Raw genomic sequence first — 22,135 nt, forward strand, 5'->3', positions numbered from 1 at the left:
CATGGCAGCTTCTTTATCAACAAACAGTTAACAAAAGCCCTGGGCGCCAAGGGAGAGTTCCTACCCTCTGGCTTTTCTGTGAAGCTCTAGAAAACCACCAATGTCAGCCATACAAGTGACCTCACCTGCTAACAGGAGAAACGAGTGGTTGTTGTTTTTTTTTTTTTTTAAAGATTTTATTTATTTATTCATGAGAGACAGAGAGAGAGGCAGAGGGAGAAGCAGGCTCCCAAGGAGCAGGGAGCCCAATGCGGGACTCGATCCCAGGACGCTGGGATCATGACCTGAGCCGAAGGCAGACGCTTAACGACTGAGCCACCCAGGCGCCCACGAGTGGTTTTGAAAGAAGACCTCTACGTTCAGGTTCTGAAGATCTGGCTTTATTTCTGACCACTGCCCTTCTGTCCCTGGCCTTCACTACCTATAAAACACACAGGGTGCCCATCAGTTTTCTTAAGGTATGGCTGGGCTCGAGGGGTGGCCCAGAAGGAAAAAACACGGGCGTTAGAGTGGGGAAACCCAGCCTCGTCACTAACCTCACGTCTTTAGCCTAGTTAGTTCATTTTCCTAAATCCCGTCTGTAAACCAGTGACAATACCTTCCACGTGGGAGGATGAAGTGGGTGTGCATGGGGCAAGTACCTGACCCAGCACCTGGCAGATCTCAAATAGCAGAGTCCCTCCAGGCCTGGCCGTCGGGGCAGGGAGCCCCTCCAGGAGAAGCGTCCGGTGTCCAAACCTGCTGCGTGCACCGGGCCGACCACAGCACTCCCCTGGGAGTCAGGGGCTTTGTGTTTGTTTGTTTGTTAGCAGGAACTACTTTTCATTTCCCATAAGATCTCCCTGCTCCAGGGCACCAACAGCCAGAACCCAGAGGGAGGGGAAGAAGCCCTGGGAATAGAGCCGAATGGGACATTAGTCTTTGAAACTGTTTTAATTCGGTGCCCACCATGTGCCGGGCACATCTCTGTGCTTTACACACATTATTACCCGCTTTCATCTCTCCTGGCTGATCAATGGAGGAGCAGAGCTGTCAAAGGATATCGACAGCTCATCTGGACATCTAGGCTGTTTGGACATCTGCTAATAGCTCAGAACGAACGGGGTGGGGACCGTTCGCCCGGAACACGAACAGCTATTGCCATGGGTCTGGCACAGACTTCGCGCTAGAGCCTGGGACCTGCCTCTCAGCCCTCCTGCGCACACGAGTCCCTTTTAAGCAGCCCGTTCTCCCCCAAGGTCCTGATAGCAGCCGCTGAGCTCCAAGTACTCTCCCACCCCTCTTGGAAAAACAAGGCAGAGAGAGAAAGGAGAAAGTGCATAGGAGAGTATAAGAACAAAGGGAAGAGCAGGCAGTCAAGCGATTCTGTGACGATACTCATTCCTTTATTATCGACTGTGTTAATTTGAACAGGGCTGGGCTGCGGGCTGCAGGCGGCACCAGGCTGCAGGTGCATTTCAGCTCAACAGAGTGGCCTCATCTGAAGCCAAGGAGACGGAGGGTGACGGTTTTTTATATATATTTATATATTACATATGTCCCCGTATAGTCATATGTATAGAGTGACAAGAATGGGCCACTGCATTCACTGTTGTCCTAAATAAAGACCATAGCAACAGACATGGAAATTTGGTCCTCCTCAAGGCCTTCACTTTGTCAATCAAATGTTTGATACATCAAAAGGGAAAGGAGAGAGACAGAGAGACAGATCCAACCGCCTCGGTGGTCCTGTTCCCAGCATATCTTACACCGAGTGTAGAGTGTCCCCCGAGTGTAGAGTGGAGGTAAACACACACACAAACACGCACACACAAACACACGTAACACACGTACACAAAGCCGCAGGCAAGAGCTCCTCCGCCACACCGCGGGCCCAGCCCTCAGACTGGGGGTGGTGGAACTGGGTACTTTGTGCTCTAAGACTGTGAGGGTCAAGTGACCAGATGATGCAGAGTCGATGTGTCCAAGTGATGAATGGGGGTGACACGTGCTGTTTCATCCACAAACAAGAAAGGTCAGCAGTAGAGGTTGCTCAATGTAGGCATGAAGTCCCCCGGTGCCCAGGCCACCTGGGATTTCTACGCATAATTCCTGTCCCAGACACAGCCAAACCTCTGATCTGAATCCTGAGTCTCAAATAATCTCTTGGGCTCTGATGAATAATGATACTTCCTAGAAGGACAGGAGTAAATGGCAATTGAGTTGTCCAACCATCTAGTCCAGTAACTATGGCAGAAATGACAGCATCATTGAATTAAACCAGACCATAGCTTGGTCCTTAGAGCAGAACTTGAACTGTGCAAGAAGGGTCCACTTCCTGATGGAAAGAGAAGAACCAGGTAATCAGCCCCCACCCCCCGCCCCCACCTCCCACTCACCAAATTCAAGCAGCTCCATCAGTTTCATGCTTTTCTCCCAATGACTAAAATCCTTATATTTCTGGGAACCAGAGATTCCCACTATTAGGGCATTTTGAGATCTTAAATCACTTGTTTCTTTCATGATTACCTCTTCACTCCTCTACCAAAATACACACTTAAAAAGTAAATCAATGCAAATTCATCTCTCTCTCTCTCCTTTTTTTTTTTTTTTTGGTAGAAATTTACTTATTACTTGAGATACCTGGAGACATCTTGGGATGTCACAAAAGGAGGTGGGGAGTACTTCCCTAGGGACCAATTTTCACAATGCTGAAGAAAGGATCCGTTTTCAACAAAATAGTGCTCAACAAATGTGATGCAGAAACAGGAGTAAGAAGCAAAGCTGCCAGATTGTGCCTGGGTCTGTCGCCTGTGCCAAATGAAGGGGCAAGCAACAGATTCCAATACCTTTGCGTAGCCAGGGGGAGAATGACATTGATTCCTCCCACTATGAGCTGGGATCCAGGCAGCTGCAGAGGAAAATGACCAAAGCAGGAAGGAGCAGCATCTCAAAAATGGGCAGTTGGCTTGATCACTTGTTGACCCAAGTTACTTCTCCGAGGGGACAGAAACAAAGTGACTCAGAGAAGGGACTTCCTGTGATGACTGTCCATGTTGTCTCCACTACTGTTTCATTTTCTGCAGGCCCTGAGGAGGCAGCAACCGTCTGGCTCACAATTCCCATCCAAAGGTCGGGAAGGTGGCCAGGAAGCAGAGTTTGGTAAGCCACGAGTTCTTGCCAAAGCCGAAGAGCATGGGCTGCGTCGGTGAGGTCATGTAAGTCCTTGAAAAGGAGCCCAAGAGGCCAAAAGAGGTTATCTGAGTTCCAGAAAGTGAAGTGTAGGGCTCTTTCCACTGGGAGCACAGGCCCAACACTGGCAGGACATCTCTGGTCCTTTGTGGGCATCTAGCATTTTTCTAGTCCCAGAAAGTGCTTAGGAACTGCTCACCGTCAGCGCAGGAGGAGATGGATTATGGAGTGAGACAGGGAGAAAAAGTACTCTCTTCCCAGGCACTGGCTACCTTCCCTTCTGGAAGCAGCTGACGGGGAGGAGCTTGAGGTCTGACATGGGGTGGGGGTCCTAAAGTCAGAAGGAATGGAGGCTATGCAGTGATCACGGCGGGCTCAGGCGAGGGCATCTCCCCCCACAACTGAGCTCCACAAATAAATAACATTAATTAAATAAAGGAGGCTAAGAGGAGCAGGCCGGCGCACGGTCTGCCAGACTCTCACCCCCTCACACACACGCACGCGCACATGCACACACACGCACGCACACTGAGCGGCAGGTGAGATGATCCGGGGTTGGCTCCCCATCCCAGGAGGCTCTTGGATGGGCAGCCTGACTGAAGGCTGTCACTCATGGTCTAGCACTGTTGTGGGGCGCTGGGCAGCGGAGGCCAGTGAGGCCTGTGTGGTAGAGGGTGGAGGCCGCTGAGGACTCTGGCACCTGCAGAGGGTCGGGATGAGGTGGGTGAATGGGGAGGTTGGGAAACAGCAGGAAACAGAAAAGTGAGGACTTGCTTTTCCCTCATCCTGTTGCTGTGGGAACTCCTCCCCGACGACCCCCAGTTACCCCCCCGCCCTTAATGCCTCGCAGGTACAGCCCAAACCCTCTTCAGCCTCAACCAGCTCATACGGTCTCCCCGCCTCTTAAGTCCACTGCCCACTCTGACCACAGTGGTACTGACCAGGACCTGGACTTTCGAACTTTAGATGTGGAAGGTCTTTCCAGAAAGCTGTCCAAGCGCATGAGCCTCTCCATGTGTAGCGCGCGGGGGTCTTGGTCTTGGTCATGAGAGAACTCCATCTCAAAGACAGCTGGAGGGGACACATCCAACTCCAGAAACATGATGTTTTCAGCCTGTGGCGGGAACGTCAGACCAGACGTGAGCAGTGGTGCAGATGATGCTACGTCTTAGGCACTCAGTAAATATTGGGTTATAGCAAAGGTGATGAGGTAGGAAGAGCAAGCAGAGATTACGAGCATCGCCTCCCTTGGGCTCTCTCTCCTTTCCCCCCTTCTATTTCCCAGCTTCTTACCCTGTACCTGGGGTGGGACCCCATTGCCATAGCAACCCGAGCATACTGGCTGATGGGCCTCTTGTAGCCCACGGCAGACGTTGGCCGCTTCTTCATTTGGCTGTTATTGCTGTGGGGAAGAGGCTATATTAGAGTGGATTTCTTTTGAAGATGGGTAAAATGATATCGTGAAGAATTAAGTATCGTTCAAAGTAGGCAGGAGGCTCTGTAGATGGTTCACAGGAATTTTCTTCTCATTTCTTCTAATTCAGCTGGATAACTAAAAACTATCATAACACAAGAAAGCATATATTTCTTTACTCTTGTTTTTTTTTCCACAGTAAAAAGGTTTGATTAAGGCCTGAAATGAAGAAAGGAAATCCAATCTTCTTTTAGCTTTCAGATTCATATGCTGATTTCACACACTATGCAAAACCATTGGTGATTAGTGGTTCCTCTTTTCATTTTTCTTCTTAAAAGTTAGTACAAAAAAAAAAAAAAAAAGATTGGGCGCCTGGGTGGCTCAGTTGTTTAAGCGACTGCCTTTGGCTCAGGTCATGATCCTGGAGTCCTGGGATCGAGTCCCGCATCGGGCTCCCTGCTCGGCAGGGAGCCTGCTTCTCCCTCTGACCCTCCCCCTCTCATGCTCTCTCTCTCTCACTATCTCTCCCAATAAATAAATAAAAATCTTAATGATTAAAAAATCAAGCTTGAAATGCAAGGGTCTCAAAATAGCCTAAATAATCCTGAAAAAGAACCAAGTTGGAGGGTTTGCATGTCCCAGTTTCAGAACTTAACACAAAGCCTACAGTAATCAAGGCTGTGTAGTACTAGCATGAGGACAGACATATAGATCAATGGAGTAGAATTGAGAGTCTAGAAATAAATCTTTTTTTTTTAAATATTTTATTTATTTATTCATGAGAGACAGAGAGAGAGAAGCAGAGGGAGAAGCAGGCTCCCAAGGAGCAGGGCGCCCAATGCGGGACTCGATCCCAGGACTCTGGGACCATGACCTGAGCCAAAGGCAGACGCTTAACCGTCTGAGCCACCCAGGCGCCCTAGAAATAAATCTTTATATCTACAATCAGTTCATTTCCTATAAGGGTATCAAAACCATTCAATGGGGAATGAACAGTCTCTTCAACAAACGATACTGGGACAATTGTTGGATGTCCACAGGCAAAAAAATGAAGTTGGATCCTTACCCTGTATCATCTATAAAAATTAACTCAAAATAGATCACAGATTTTAATGTAAGAGCTAAGAAAAAAGTCTGCATGTTCAACAAAATGTGAATAGTTACTATCTTTGGATGGTTTGATTACAGGTAACTTTTATTATCTTTATGCTCCTCTGCAAAATCTGAACTTTTTTTTATAATGAAAATATATCACTTTATATCTAATTATCTCAGACATTCAGAAAAGTATAGAAAATAATATATATGTAAACTTACCATTCAGCTTTGTCAAATCATCTGTTTAACATTTTGTTATACTTACACCAAAAATTTTTTTTTTTTAAAGATTTTATTTATTTATTTGACAGAGAGAGACACAGTGAGAGAGGGAACACAAGCAGGGGGAGTGGGAGAGGGAGAAGCAGGCTTCCCCCTGAGCAGGGAGCCCGATGCGGGGCTCGATCCCAGGACCCTGGGATCGTGACCTGAGCCGAAGGCAGACGCTTAACGACTGAGCCACCCAGGCGCCCCTACACCAAAATTTTTTTTAAGAAATAAAATGTAGGCAGTTTTTAAAACTCCTATCTTCCCCCTCCCCCCAAGTTACTCTCTTGAATTTGGTGCTAATCAACACAGTGCATGTGTTTAGCTACTTATATATGTGGATATTCATAAACAATATACATGGGTATTTGTATGCCTATTTCTAAAATTTGAACTATGTGGTATACATACTGCATATTTTTTGTGCTCAACAAACTTTTTTTTTTAGATTTATCCATGTAGCTCTAGATTAGATTACTAAAGTTTGCTTATATGAACTATTTTAAGGTTGCAATATATTATATATATATGTATATGTATAATATTATCTTGTTGATGGACACCTGGGTTGATTTTTTTTTTTTATTCTATTAAACACAGTGCTGTAGGGCCCCTGGGTGGCTCAGTTGGCTAAACATCTGCCTTTGGCTTGGGTCATGATCGCGGGGTCCTGGGGTTGAGCCCCACATTGGGCTCCCGGCTCAGCGGAGAGCCTGCTTCTCCCTCTCCCACTCCCCCTGCTTGTGTTCCCTCTCTCACTGTGTCTCTGTCAAATAAATCAAATCTTAAAAAAATAAAAACATAAACAGTGCTGTTGTGAACATTTCCGTACAGGTATCTTCAAGTGAACATTTCCGTACAGGTATCTTCAAGTACATATTCAACAGTTTCCCTGGGGTATATATCTAGGAATGGAATGGTTCCACTGTAGGGTATGTACCTTTTCAACTTTACTAGGTATCGTCAAATTGCTTTTCAAAGCGGTTATATGTATGAAAGCTTCCATTGCTCTCCATCCTAGCCAACTCACAGAATATCAGCCTTCTTCCTTTCAGCAATTTGATGAGTGTGGTGTATTGCATTTATTATCCAAAAGAAACAAAGATAGGAAAGAAATCAAGAAACTATTTGCACTAAAACAAATTAACACAGGTTTTAGAGTAAGACATATCTGAGTTTGAATGTTGGCTCTGCCCCTTAAAGATTTGTTACCTTGGGAAGTGGCCAGCTACCTCTGAGACTCAGCTATGACACCCCCCCCGCGCCCCCCCTTCCCCGCTCCAGTCACCCAGAACTGCTGAGATGAAGCAAGACAAGCACTTAGCACAGCACACGGCAAAGGCTCAAACACCACCCCACACCCCCCCACACCCCTGCCCCGCAGCTGTGATGATTATTTATTCTTGATTCAACTTGCTAATTTCAAGCAGGGATACAAAGGAGCAATGCAAAAAAAAAAAAAAAAAAAAGCCAAAAGGCAGACAGAAGACAGAAGAGAAGAAACAGGCCGAGTACTTCACAGATAGGACATCCTGTCCTTGACGAGTGGAAGGAGCAGAGCAGTGCAGGGGCTAATGGAACAGTGCCTGCCTTCTGCAGCAGAGTACCGAGAAACGCCATTCTTGTGGTTCATTTTTTCAAGCACACAAAAGAGTGCTGGACCCCACCTAGGGGGTCCCTTCGAGCCCACTTTATGGATAAAAACAGGGAAGGATGACACTGTAGAAGCCCCAGCTCCCTCTGGGCCTGTGTGGCCCCTGGGGCGGGGGAAGGGAGAAGGGGGGAGGAGGGGGGTGGGGGGCATGGGAGGCTGTGCAAACGCACAGCAGGCCGGCACAACTCAAGGGGAGAGGGGGAAATTAGTAACATCACCCCCTATCATTTGTAAGCTGCGTCTACACATCCCGTTTGAACTTTGCCACAACCTCCCGAGGTGTAGACGGGCAGACAAGGAGCCTGAGGCTCAGACAAGCAAAATGCCTTTTGTTCCTCAGGTCGACCGATTAGGAAGACACTTGGAACTGGACCTGCCCAAATACTCTTTTTAGGATGCTGTACTGTCTCGCAGGAGCGCACCCCGCCAGGCTGCGAGCTCTGAGAATAGGACCGGGGGACAGGGCTGGGCGAGCGGAGCAGTGGGTCACTGTGAGTTGGCAGCCTGACCCAGTAAAGATGCCAGGGCTATTCTGAGTGGCATGCGGGAAGAAGAGGCTGGGGGAGGGGAGTCTGTAATTGGGACACCAAACTTCCCATCTACTCCCTCTTCTGCCCCAGGCCTACTTTCCATGATTGATCTCTCTCTAGCAAGCCTATTGTGATCGACAGCCCAGAGCAGGGGCCTGGCTCTGCCCGGATCTGCCCCTCCCAGCAGAGACCCACAGTAGTTTCGGGCTGAGCAGAGCCCAAGATGTCATATGACCCACCCTGGCTGCTATCACAATATATCTTCCCCCCTTAATATTAAAAAGTGATCTCTCAGCTCGCTGTCTTAGGGGCTGACCCCAATGTCATTATTATTGGCTGTCTGATCTCCCCCTTTTGCTCCTCTGTGCTGAAAACTGGCATCCTACATCATAGGGTGAGTTTTCCTTCCAGGTCGTTCCCAGTCACCTGCCACAGTGTGCCTGACTTGTCTCTGCGATCTGGCCCCTCTGTCCCTACAGGCCTGCTGTCCACCCTGCAGCATTCCCCTGCATGTCTACTTACTCTTTTTTTTTTTTTTTTTTAAGATTTTTACATTTATTTTAAGAGAGAGAAAACACAAGCAGGGGGAGGGCAGACGAAGAGGGAGAGAGTGAAAATCCTCAAGCAGACTCCCCACTGAGTGCAGAGCGGGACTGGATCCCAGGACCCTGAGATCATGACCCACGCGGAAATCCAGAGTCAGGTGCTCCTCTGCTTACTTTTTTCTTTCCCTCCACACTGCCCTACCCTGCCTGGGGAGGCTGCGACTTCTCCCGGTTTGATTCAACTCAGTTGTCACAGACCTGTGAATCATGCTAGGGACTCAACCCAGAGCTGAGAATGTTCTCACTGAGGTAAACTTCGCCTCTATCACGGAACCAGTTTAACTATCTTGATTCTATTTAGAGCAAGGAATGCTCCGTCTCTAAACTTGGAGACAGCCTGAATAAAAAAATCGCAATCTAAAACAAAAACAGTAAACCAAACTGCCCTTCTCTGGCACTTCTAAGAGATGAAGGCAAATTGGCTTCTCTGGAGTCCCTGTAATTATAACATTGGCCTATTGGTATGATTGCAACCTTTTATTGATCATCTCTTCTGTGGCCTGGAGCCTCCCACACATTATCCCATTTCAACCTCAACAATCCTACAGAGTACATTTACTATCCCAACTTTACAGGTGAAGCAATTTGGGTTCAGAGAGGTTTAAAAACCTTTTCTGGGGCGCCTGGGTGGCTTAGTTGGTTAAGTGGCTGATTCTTGATTTTGGTGCAGGTCATGATCTCAGGGTCCCAGCCTTAGGCCAGGCTCCACGCTCAGCAGGGAGTCTGCTTGTCCAGCTACCCTTCACCCCGCTCACTCTCGCACTCTCTCTCTCTCAAATAAAATCTTCTTTTTTTTTTTAAAAAAAAGATTTTATTTATTTATTTGACAGAGAGAGACACAGTGAGAGAGGGAACACAAGCAGGGGGAGTGGGAGAGGGAGAAGCAGGCTTCCCCCTGAGCAGGGAGCCCGATGCGGGGCTCGATCCCAGGACCCCGGGATCATGACCTGAGCCGAAGGCAGACGCTTAACGACTGAGCCACCCAGGCTGCCCCTCAAATAAATAAAATCTTAAAACAAAAACAAAAAGCTTTTCCAGGCCACAAGTAAGTGGCAGAGCAGAGACTAGAATCCAGAATGCTCTAAATCCAAAGTCCAGTCTCTTCGTACTGCACCATGATGCCTTTGAGAAGAATCTAGCATGGCTGGGGTTGCAAAGGGCCAAGGGCTAAAGTTACAAATAGAATTTTGTGACTGTAAACCAATGGCTACAGCCAGTGCCAAATATAAACCCTTAGAAGACAATTTTGTATAAATCCAATGAAAATTAAAGTCTATTATGAGAAACTAAAAATAAAAGGTCATATTATAGAATAGTTTTTGCTGGAGCTGGTTGCAAAACTGGTTTTTCAAAGTAACTTTAATTCAAAATTGTTTGTGATGGTGGAAGGCACCTCACTTGTGTATCAACTGGTGGTGGCACAGAGGTAGTAGAGTAAAAAGAAAAAGGGGTGGCCTTCCAAAATAAGTGCATATGGGCATCTTTCAGGAGTTGCCTGGCGGGGCGCCTGGGTGGCTCAGTCGGTTAAGCGTCCAATTCTTGATTTTGGCTCAGGTCAGGATCTCAGGGTTGTGAGATCGAGCCCTGCATAGGACTCTACACTGGGCCTGGAACCTGCTTAAGATTCCTTCTCTTTCCCTCTGCCCCTTCCATGCTGTCCCTCTGTCTCTAAAACAAAACAAAAACAAAAAAACCCCCCAAAAACCTGCATGCAGGGGCGCCTGGGTGGCTCAGTCGTTAAGCATCTGCCTTCGGCTCAGGTCATGATCCCAGGCTTCTGGGATCGAGCCCCGCATCTGGACCCCCTGCTCAGTGGGAAGACTACTTCTCCCTCTCCCACTCACCCTGCTTGTGTTCCCTCTCTCAGTGTCTCTCTCTCTCTCTCTCTCTCTGTGTCAAATAAATAAATCTTTAAAACAAATCAAAACAAAACAAAAACCTGCATGCAGGTTGAGGGACAACTCTGTGCAAGTTTAAGTCAATATGTAGGGACTGATTCTTCCCAAAGAGTTCTGGAAAAGAAAACATTACACAGGTAAGCTCTAGTGAGAAGCTTTTGAGAAATGATCAGTTTTCAGGCTTTCTGATGGCAAGGAAAACACTGAATCTTTCTCTCTTTGCATTACTTTCCTCAAGCAAGACTGATGGTGGGGGGAATGAGAAGGGAGAGAAGTGGGGACAGGGCCTCACAGGCAACTAAGCTCTTGTGTCCTGCCCCCAACTGTTGTGGGGGCGGGGGTGGGGGGTGGGAGGGGGGAGGTGTTCTTTCTTTCTTTCTTTTGTTTTTTAAGATTTTGTTTATTCACTTGACAGAGACACAGCGAGAGAGGGAACACAAGCAGGGGGAGTGGGAGAGGGAGAAGCAGGCTTCCCGCCGAGCAGGGAGCCGGATGGGGGCTGCATGCGGGGCTCGGGGCTCGAAACCAGGACCCTTAACGACTGAGCCACCCAGGCACCCCCCCCCCACCAGGGGGGTTTCTGAGGCACACAAAGAGCATGTCAAGAGCACAGCTTCACCTTTAAAGCAGAAGAGACAGGAGACAATGGGCTAGGGAAGTCAACAGTGAAACAGTAAGCAAAGATACCTATCTCGATTTTGAAGGACTTTTTTCTTTTTAATAGTTATTACTGGTATCTATTCTTAAACATTATTTAAAGTACTCTTTTAAGATAGCTGTTTTAATTTTTAAAATCTGTGCATGGTTTTTCAGTGTATGCAAACTATTCTGAGAAATGGATAAACTCTTCTGAAGCATGAAACTACAAAACTCCAACCAAGATCCCTTCTTAGTTCCAGACTGAAGGAGAACCACGAGGCATTGCCTTTAAATGTCGTGCGCCAGCTCAGGTCAGGCAGGGGGAATTTGCCCTCAAGGACACTACTGGGATAACTGGCTCAAGCTGAATATTGCCTATATAATAGTATCGTGCTAACATAAAATTTCCTGGATTTGAGCATTGTATTGTGGTTATGGAAGAGAATGTCCTCATTCTTAGAAAATACAGGTAAGTGGTCAAGATGTTTGCAACTTAATCTCAAATGGTTAGGGGATAAAGAATTAATAAAGATGTGACAAAATATTAACAATCGGTGAATTTTGATAAAGGGGGTATGGGAATTCTTTGCACTGTTCTTGCAATGCTTGTTTTTCAAAATAAAAAGTTAAAAACACATGCCTTCTCAGAGCCTCTCATCCTATCTCTATCTAATGTAAAGAAATTACTCCATCTGCAAATTTTTTCCTTTTCTTTTTTTTTAAAGATTTTATTTATTTATTTGACAGAGAGAGACACAGTGAGAGAGGGAACACAAGCAGGGGGAGTGGGAGAGGGAGAAGCAGGCCTCCCGCCGAGCAGGGAGCCCGATGTGGGGCTCGATCCCAGGACCCCGGGATCATGACCTGAGCCGAAGGCAGACGCTTAACGACTGAGCCACCCAAGTGCCCCAAACTTTTTTCTTTTCAAAGATTTTATTTTGGGGGCTCCTGGGTGGCTCAGTTGGTTAAGCACCTGACTTGAGCTCAGGTCATGATCTCAGGGTCCTGGGATTGAGCCTCTTGCTCAGCAGGGAGTCTGCTTCTTCTCCCTCTGCCCCTTATCCTGCCCCTGCTCTCTCTCTCTATCAAATAAATAAATAAAATCTTAAAATTTTATTTTATTTTACTTTATTTATTTTTTAAAAAGATTTTATTTATTTATTTGATAGAGAGAGACATAGCGAGAGAGGGAACACAAGCAGGGGGAGTGGGAGAGGGAGAAGCAGGCTTCCCGCCAAGCAGGGAGCCCGATGCGGGGCTCGATCCCAGGACCCTGGGATCATGACCTGAGCCGAAGGCAGACGCTTAACGACTGAGCCACCCAGGCGCCCCTTAAAATTTTATTTTTAAGTGATCTCTACACCCAACATGGGGCTTGAACCCACAACCCCAAGATCAAGATCCAGAATCGCATACTCTACCAATTGAGCCAGCCAGGCACGCCTGTAAAACTTCAATTGAGGAACTCTTCTAAGTACAAAATCAATAACCCGACAGATCAGAAACCTCACCAGCATCTCCCTCCAGCAGAGGGCCCTAGAGCAGCGGCTTTCAAGCTTGGCTTCCTTGCAGAATCACCTGGAAGCTTTGCATAAAGTCCAAAGTGACACCATTGAAAAGTCCTCTACTCATGAACTTGCCACTTACAAAGTTGCATTGTATCAGTCTGGGTAGGGTCAGTCTTTTAAACAGTAGACAGATCAAGTAGGCATTTGATGTGAGAAGCCAGAGACCTTTATAGCTAGCTTCCCACCCAGTGTTGGGGAGAATCTTGTGCTATCTTGTCATTAATATTCCTAAGACAGAGAGAGCAAAGAACCTCCAGGGAAGTGCTTTGGTATCCAGCCTCCTAAACAGCTCTGTATACAGATTTTCAATTAAGGGACAGGGTGGTCCAGCTGAGGGAAGCAGTCCCTCTGTTGGGTTTCAGTAGCATCTTATTCTTCATGGCCACCAGCAGAGGGAGCTACATACAGAGCCGGTGGATGCAAACTGTATCTAAGAGCTAGGCTGTATGGAAACACGTGGAAATGCTGAATCACCAAGCTGAGCTGCGTGAGGTTATAAAGACTGGGTCACACCTCTATCATTTCCTGATCTGATCACTTCCCTGCATTCCTCACTGGACTGGGAGCTCTGACCATGTCTGATTTCCCTTCTGTCTGGAGAGTCCTGTACACAGTGCCCAACACAGCAAGGCAAATATTAACTATCGTTGCTGTTTTGGGCACCTGACAAATGAATATGCACCAGACTGACCAAATGTTATCATTCACTGGGATTGCCAAGAGGCTGAGATGCGCTCCCCCTCCGTAGGTCCCTCGCGGGGCACCTGAGACATTTTGTTTTGGGCAGAACACCCTTCGTGAAGACCCCTATGTTGGAGAAATCCATCCTCCATCTGCATCTTTCCTACCCGTCTCCCCTCAGGTCCTTGGCCACCCCCAACCTGGGGTGGGCCCAGACCAGGCGGTGAGAGACTCACGCTCCGGCAGGCACAAGTGGCTGGAACTTCCACTGCTCCTCCTCACAGTCCAGGAAAAGCCGGTTCATGATCTTGTTCTTCTCCTCAGGGGGGATGAAGTTCTCGATGATTAGGTACCTGGGAGCAGGAATGAGGTAGAGATGGGGAACTGGGGAGTGAGAGACCACAGGGGACATGTGAAGGGTGAAGCAAGAAGCAAAGAGGCAGAGGGAGCAGCGGAGATGGAAAAACCAGAAAGTCGGACGAAGAGAGGATCCCTACAGCAATCACAGAACTTGAAATCCCTGCTTCCAGTGCAAAGGCTGTGGACTCAGGGTCTTAGCGGTTACTCTTGGCCAGCACCCAGCATGCACTTCGGGGGCCTTATCATTATGGCAGAGCAGAGGAAGGAGAAGGAAACAGAGGAGATATAAACAGCTCTGGAACTTAGACCTCGTCCTCACCCCTCAGACACATTCTATTCCTAAGGGATGTGGACTCCTGGGGGAATAGACGCCTGGAATGAGGCCTTGAGGAAGGAAATAAGCCCCTCAGGGAGAGGCCAGGCAGTGAGGGATGGCTGTGAGGACCAGGAATGGGAAGAGGAGGGGGCCCTACTTGAGCTTGAGCTCCCGGGTCTGCTCATTCTGCGCCTCCTCCAGGTCCTGCCGCACGCGGATGTACTCATCATGCTGGTCCTGGATCTCTGCCTTCACCGCCTGCAGCTTGGCGTAGAGCTGCGTGGGGACAGGCGCCACTCAGAGGCTACGCAGGGTGGCGGCGAGGCCCCTGTCACCTGGCCCCGGGCCTTGACGCTGCGGGCTCGGCCTCCACAGGCCGAGTCCAGGGGGAGGCCCCGGTCTGAATCTCCCTCCTGCCCCACCACAAATGAGGGCAGGTTATTCAATGGGCTGTCCTGTCCCTCCTACCCTAGGGCCTGTTACCTGCTCCCCGTCCGCTGTTTTCAGCCTTGTGGAATGTTCAAACTGAAAGGGACCCGAGAGGCCTTTTAGTCCCAACACCCTCTTTTTATAGAAGAGGTGACTCAGGTACACAGTTGCTCAAGGGCACACAACTAGTTAAGAGAAGAGTCTGAATCAGGACCCAAGGACAGAACTGCTGTGCAGGCTCGGCGGGGGGAGGGGGGGAGAGGGTAGGAGGTAGGGGGCCTAAGCCAGTTTGGAAGGTGACCTGCCCCACTTCTGCCTCTTTAGGGGCTCTCAAGAATGGGGGTGTGGAGCGCAGCAGAGAGCCTGCTGTCCCGCTCCTCACCCGCCAGGAGGTACATATGTCCCTGGAAACTGCCCCTGTGGCTGGGCCTCTGCTCGGCCTGCTCTGGGCCAGTCACGTCGGCGCCCCAGTGGGTTTTCCAGGTTCTTCCCAGAATCTGGGCTGGAGTTTGCTGCTTCCTGTCCCTGTACGTGCCCTTCCCTGGCTGTGGACTTTGCAGGGTTCCGGAGATCAGACAGTCTCATCCCTTCCCACGTCCACGGGGGCCTGCGGCTCTCCTCCCAAGCTCCCCCAGGCTTGCGTCCCCTCAGGCCTCCTTGACACTCCTGTCCTGAGCCGGGCTACCCAACCATGATCCACTGATGACAGTGTGCAGGGGAAGTTACCCAGCGCCGTCAGGATGGCAACAGGAGACTGGAAGTGAAGGCCTTCCCAGCCCACCAGGCCCAGCCTGGCCCAGGAGAAGAGGCGCTCGTCCCCTCCAGCACCAGGCCCCCGCCTTCCCCCACTCCTCACCCCGGCAGCCCCGGCGAAGTCACTCAGGCTTCAGCGGTTCAAGCAACGCGGGGAAGGGGGCCCTCCCTATAGCACAGACCCCTCGGGTGGGTAAGTGTCTTGGGCAGAGGCTGCCAGGCCCTCAGCCCCCTGCGGCCTCTCACCTTCTTGAGTTTCTTGGTTTTGACCTCCACCTCCTGCTGCAGGGACGTGTAGGTGCCCCGGAGCTCCATGGTCTCCTCGTCACGGAGCATCATCTCCTGCTGCATTTCCCGCTCACGGCGTTTCTAGGCCAAGGCAGGGCACAGGGGCTCAGTGGGGCGGCGTGTACCAGGGAGGGCCAAGGGAGCTCAGGGGACAAGCTCATGCTGCCTGTCACGGGATCGGGCTCCACGGCGGCCACAGAGGCCGGGAAGGAGAGAGCGGCCCATGGCCCACAGCCCCCGCTCCTGCCCATCGTCAGCAGAGCCTCTCTGAACCTTCTTCTTAGCTCATATGGCCGTGTCTTTGCCAACACTGGCCCCCCGGGGATGGAGACCCCAGCCCGAATAGCTGGCGCATTCTAGGAGTGTTGAGCCGATGTAGACTGGCATCATACTGGCTTCCCAGCTGCCTCACCCTCTCCCCACATGGTATCACAGACGACTGGTAGGACCAACTAATTGTGGTTCTTGAAGATTTAGGACATCGTCATACAGTTGGCAAAGAACTTACACCCTATGGAAGGCCCAGGAATTAACACGAGGTGCCCTGCATTGGCTGACATCAATGGAGAACCACCACTTCCTCTCACCCCTTAGCTGGCAGTGCCCTTGACAGAGGCAGGCTCTTGGGCTGGTGGACCCAAGGGATCCAGGGTGGCATGTCTTAGGTTCTTAGCACTATATTCCAGGGATGTTGAGTCCATGATGGCTCACGGCCCTGTGTCCTCCAGACGAGACCTCAAAGCCATGCGCTCCCATGAGACCTGAAGCCCCCAGCCCTACCTGCTCCGCAATCTCCTGCCTCTTCAGTTCCAGCATCTTCTGTTGCTCATTGGTGTGATCCATGATGTTCCTGCCCCCGATGAGCAGCTTGCTCTCCATGGCCTGTGAACACAGAGGGGTTAAGAGATGGGCTTTTCAAAGATGGCCACAGCATCACCAGCTTGAGAGGTTTGGCTTCTCTGCTCTGTGGTCCTTCCAGGAGTGGACAAAAGATGTGTCTCAGATGCGGCCTCGTGGCCCCCACTGAGAACAAAGTTTCCCCTCCAGCCTCCTGGGCTCCAGCCCACTGCCTCCATTGTCGATAAGACCATAAGAGAGGGCATCCCTCAGGGAATAGAGGCACCTGATCTGTTTGCTTTGGATACAGATGGAAGGTTGGTTCACCATGCCTGGGAGGGGCGTGCAGGAGGCTTTTGAATCCTGGCACTTTGCTCCCAGCCAGTGTTCAAGAGTGTGGAGCAGAGACACGGTCACCGGGCAGCCCAGCTCTTTAGCTAACTGGCTCCTGGCTCAAGAAGAGGGCTTTCAGCACAGATGTAATCTTCAGTGGCAGAAGAAAAGCCAAGGGGAGAAGACTCTGCAGCACTAAGGGGCAGTGTGAGGCCCCAGAAGCTGCATGAGCTTTGGAGACGGCCAGAGAGACCGGTGTTCGGCCCACTAAATGCAAGGCCTAGACCAAGGCACCCCCTTCGGCTCTCTCATCTGAAATATCGGAACAGCCTCTGTTCCAGGATGGCTGACAAATATTGCTAAGTACTATTCTCGAGGGGCTGAATTAAGCCTTTAACAAACACTGTCTACATCCTCACCCTAAGAGAAAGCTACTATTACTCTCCCCATTTAACAAATGAAGAAATTGGGCGCCTGGGTGGCTCAGTCGGTTAAGCGACTGCCTTCGGCTCAGGTCATGATCCTGGAGTCCCGGGATCGAGTCCCGCATCGGGCTCCCTGCTCGGCAGGGAGCCTGCTTCTCCCTCTGACCCTCCCCCCTCTCATGTGCTCTCTCTCATTCTCTCTCTCTCAAATAAATAAATAAAATCTTTAAAAAAAAACAAAACAAATGAAGAAATTGAGAGTAACTAGCCCCAGGTCATGCCGCTAGTTAACGAAGAAGTAAGATTTGAACCCACCACCGCCGATCCCACTCCGTGAGCCCCTGTGCTGTGTGAAAGGCCCCCAGCCCCGGGGCTTGGCACAGACACGCCGCAGGTGCCTGTTGAATCTGGGGCTTCACGGATAATGGATTTGTATAAAGTGGGTAAACTGTGACACCGTAAAATGCATTTTCACTCCTGCTCCTCAGAGGGCGCTGCCCCAGGGCACTCTAGCTGTCCTCTGATTTCATCGCCCGCTTCCCGGAAGGTTGAAATCACCTTGAGCCACCAGAAGATACTGGCTGCCTCCCCACTGGAACTTTTCCCGGGGGAACCAGCTGACCTGCTTGTGGGCTCTCGAAGCGGGAGGTGCTGTCACGATGTGGGGCAGGGGGGCCTCCCTCTGCCACCTGTGGAAGCCCCGTCACTGGGGACAGAGCGGGACGGGGGTGGAGGGCTGCTTCTGGGGGGGCGTCAGAGGTTGGGCTGTGTGAGGACGCCACGGGACCCTGCACGAAAGCAGGCCAGCCAGAGCGGCCCCACGCAGCCTCAGAGGCCAAGGGCAGAGCTGCTGCAGAGCCCGGGGCCCTTGAGAGCTGCCTGTCCTCCCCGCCACACCACTGCCACCTGCAGGCCTTGCTCTGGGGGCAGTGTCTCAGCATCGGGCCCGCCCCCACAGCACAGGCCTGAACTCATCCCAGATGCTTCCTTCTCCCTTAAGCCCAGCAACTGCACGATCCTTTGAGTGAACAATTCCTTAAATTTTGTGCCCTATGCACCTTACCTCCCTTGGCCCAGGCCCTGCCCTGCGTGCGTCTCTTGCCTCCCCTACGCTGGGCCGGTCATCAAATCCCATCAGGTCTGCCTTCTTGTTAGGGCTCCCACCATTCCCACCTTTGTAGCCGCAAATACACCTGCCGATTTCACTGCGGTCCTCATGACTCACCTGCACTGTTCCTGCCATCAGCTCCCCCTTCCATCCATCTCCACATGACACCCGGGGGCATTCACCAGAAACACAAGTCAGAGCGTGCCTCTCCTCTGCTGCAAATACTCAACAGTCCTCCATTCCTTGCAGGATGAAACCCAAAGTCTGCAGCGGCGCCCTGCCCCGTGGGCTGGCCCGGCCTCCCAGCCTCCTCTTACCGCTTACTCCCCATGCGCTCTGCGCTCCAGCTTCGCCTAAAGAATTCCAGCTCCTGGAATGTGCTGGGCCTTTTCACAACACTGGGCTTCTCCTCCCACTCCACGTCCGCCTGGAAAACCACTACTTACCCTGCAAGACCCAGTTGGAGAGACTTGGGATGTGTTCTCCGAGTCATTCACATCGGCACATTTCCTCCTTTCGGCCTCCTCAACAACCAGGACACGTTCCTATTCTTTCCCCCTCATGGACCATTATTGCTTACATCCTGTCTCCCCGGTGAGCTCCTTCAGGGCAGGGATCATGTCTTACTCAGGTCTCAGGGTCCTGGGGCTTAGCACAGTGCTTGGCACAGAGTAAGTGCTCAGTAAATGTTTGAGGAACTGAAAGGAACCCCTGGGGTCATCGCAGTGGGGGGGTTCCAAGTCCTTTTCCTGGGCTCTCTTATCCAGAACAGAACTGACCCTTTATCCCAGCTTCTCCTCCTTCAACGGACCAACCCACACGCACTGTTGCAGGGCAAAAGGTCAGAGCAGCAGGGTCTGAGCATCTGCGAAGGCTGACAGGAGGCAGGGGATGGGTGTGAAAAGGGAGGAAGGAGACAAGGCAGGAAACCCCCTCCTGCTGGGGCCATGATAACCAATCCCTCTAACTACTGGGTCATGAGATCCTGGGGACCTGGTGTCTGGCCTGGCTTCCTATTCTGGGACACTCCAGCCCTGAGTCCTCGCACCGCCCTTGGTAATTTACAGCATTCTAGCGTTCTTCACTCTGCCACCTCGTAAAGACACTACTTCTCGGGCGCCTGGGTGGCTCAGTTGGTTAAGCGACTGCCTTCGGCTCAGGTCATGATCCAGGGTCCTGGGATTGAGCCCTGCATCAGACTCCCTGCTCAGGGGGAAGCCTGCTTCTCCCTCTCCCACTCCCCGCCTTGTTTCCCTCTCTCGCTGTGTCTCTCTCTGTCAAAATCTTAAAAAAAAAAAAAAAAAAAGTGGGTCTAAGACTCGGATGCATATTAGAATCACCCGGGGAGCTTTTACCAGGCCCAGTGCCCAGACTACACCCCACAGCCGATTAAACTGCGAAGGGGCCGGGGAGTCCGTGATGAGGTCCAGGCATCAGTGGTTTTTAAAGGTTCACATTAAAGAATCACTGTTTTTGGCTCAGGTCATGATCCCTGGGTCCTGGGATGGAACCCTGGGTCAGGTTCCCACCTCATCGGGGGCGGGGAGGGGAGTCTGCTTCTGCCTCTCTCCCTGCTTGTGCTCTCTCTTTCTCAAATGAATAAATAAAATCTTAACAACAACAACAAAAAAGAATCACTGCTTTTTGAGGTCCCCCAGAATCAGTATTACCTGGGGACTTGTTAGAAATGCAGGATCTCAGGGGCGCCGGGGTGGCTCAGTCGGTTAAGTGTCTGCCTTTGGCTCAGGTCATGATCTCAGGGATTGAGCGCCGCGTCCAGCTCCCTGCTCAGCAGGGAGTCTGCTTCTCCCTCCGTCCTTCCCCTCACCCCCACCATTTGTGCTCTCTCACTCTCTTTCTCTCAAATAAATAAATAAAATCTTAAAAAAAAAAAGAAAGAAACAAATGCAGGATCTCAGGCCCTACGCAGACCCAGTGAATCAGAATCGGCTTCGTAAATGAGATCCCCAGGTGGCCTGTGGGACATGCTTTAAGGGCATATACTAACACCACCAGTTTCCTCATGTAAGCTCAGACAGGGTAAGTAATCCATCCAAGGTCACATCACGGCCACTCAATTTAATGGAGAATCCAGGTCCAGGTCGGCCTGGCTTCAAAGCCCGTGCTCTTTCTACTCCATACATTCTTTCTGTTCAATGTTTTAGGAAGCAGAACCTGCTAAAAGAAAAGCAACATGTTTCCAGTAGGAGGAAATCACGTCTGACTAATCTCCAGTTATTCCCGTACTTGGGGAAGCAGTGGGCAGCCCTTTAGGGGTTAAAATGCTCCTGAAATGGTTCTACATCAGAGGTTAGTCAAAGTTAGATGGGAGTGGGGGTGAGGAGACAGAGACAGGGAAGTACTTTCTCATAACGCAGGTGGGGGGATGGGGGGTGGATTAGGGAAAGGAAACAGAAACAAACAGGCATGTCTCTGGATGGAAAAATGTGCAGATATGAAAAGACAGGACTGATCTCCATTAGAAATCATGCAAGAAAGAGCACTGGCCAGACACCCAGCTCCACAGATGCCCCCAGATCCTCCTAAGTGGTAATGTTCGAGAGCATTTCTAGGCCGTGTGAGCTGACAAAAAATGTCAGATGAGCTTCAGTTACAGTTTTATGCTCTAGGAAAAAGTAATCCTAGCTCTACTCATTAAATGATAGCTGTGAGCACTGTCAGTTACAAGCTAAAAAATAAAATAAAATAAATAAAATAATTAAATTTAATTTAGTTTAAGAAAGAAAAAAGAAAAAGAAAAGCATGGGGTGGGGAGTAATTCGCTATTGTTCCCAGAAGACATTGGCTTAATATGCCGCCAGAGCTAAAAAGGCCACTAGTATCTGGCCAGCCACCATCATGAGGGCTTTTTGGAAACAAAACAAAAATCATTCTACCCTAAAATAAATTGGTGATGCAGCTGAATCTGGAGTACTGTGTGTAGTCCCTCACTGCATCTCTGGGGACAGGCAGGAGCAAGAGATCCAGGGAAGGACGGCTAAAACCATCCAAGGGCTATTAAAAAATAGGACTCTTTAGTGTGCAAAGACAAAGAAAGGTTAAGAGGATAGACCTGGAAACTATATGATCAAAATAGGCGTGGGGGAGCCTGGCTGACTCACTCTGCAGGGCATGCGACTCTTGATCTCAGGGTTGTGAGTTCGAGCCCCAGGTTGGGTGTAGAGCTCACTTAATTAAAAAAATAAAATAAAATAGGTGTGAAAAGGAATGATCCAGACTTTTCCAATCAATCCTGGTACATAGAGGAAGAGCTTATACTTTGGACTTTTAGGACAAATAAAGGGACGATCTACTGTTTATAGAAGGTAATAAATTTATGGAATTTGTTATCTCAGGAGGACTGTATTAAATATCTAAGAGTTTATTAAGGGATTCTAGAGAAATTTTTTTTTTTTTTTAAGTGAGCTCTATGCCCAAAGTGGGGCTTGAACTCACAACCCAGAGATCAAGAGTTGCATGCTCTATAGACTGAGCCAGCCAGGAGCCCCACTAGGGACATTTTTTTTTTTTTTAAGATCTTACCTATTTAGGGGTGCCTGGGTGGCTCGGTCGGTTAAGCGCCTGCCTTCAGCTCAGGTCATGATCCCAGGGTCCTGGGATCGAGCCCCGCATTGGGCTCCCTGCTCAGCAGGAAGCCTGCTTCTCCCTCTCTCACTCCCCCTGCTTGTGCTCTCCCTCTCTCTGTCAAATAAATAAATAAAATGTTAAAAAAAAGGGCGCCTGGGTGGCTCAGTCGTTAA

General features: G+C 49.9%; 1 protein-coding gene across 3 annotated transcripts in view; it reads right to left on the reverse strand.

Moving 5' to 3' along the window:
• Positions 1-1,363: 1,363 nt before the first annotated feature.
• Positions 1,364-22,135, reverse strand: part of KIF3C (kinesin family member 3C) — a 37,020-nt gene continuing 16,248 nt past the window's right edge. The window contains exons 2-10 of one of the 3 annotated variants that reach the window (XR_004678462.1): positions 18,492-18,542; positions 16,452-16,553; positions 15,630-15,752; positions 14,359-14,477; positions 13,762-13,878; positions 4,465-4,573; positions 4,113-4,285; positions 3,699-3,871; positions 1,364-2,317 (exon numbers count right to left, since the gene is read on the reverse strand). Coding sequence is in view for 2 of the 3 variants with exons in the window: in XM_035000725.1 (XP_034856616.1) it covers positions 3,778-3,871; positions 4,113-4,285; positions 4,465-4,573; positions 13,762-13,878; positions 14,359-14,477; positions 15,630-15,752; positions 16,452-16,553; positions 18,492-18,542 (888 nt within the window). In the remaining variant the exon portion in view is untranslated. Of the gene's footprint in view, positions 3,872-4,112; positions 4,286-4,464; positions 4,574-13,761; positions 13,879-14,358; positions 14,478-15,629; positions 15,753-16,451; positions 16,554-18,491; positions 18,543-22,135 lie in introns of all 3 variants that reach the window. The other 2 variants (XM_035000725.1, XM_035000727.1) reach the window with 2 other exon arrangements.

The sequence above is a fragment of the Mirounga leonina genome, unplaced genomic scaffold (genome assembly GCF_011800145.1).
Source record: "Mirounga leonina isolate KUSES-001 unplaced genomic scaffold, KU_Mleo_1.0 Mir_125, whole genome shotgun sequence".
Classification (NCBI taxonomy): Eukaryota; Metazoa; Chordata; class Mammalia; order Carnivora; family Phocidae; genus Mirounga; species Mirounga leonina.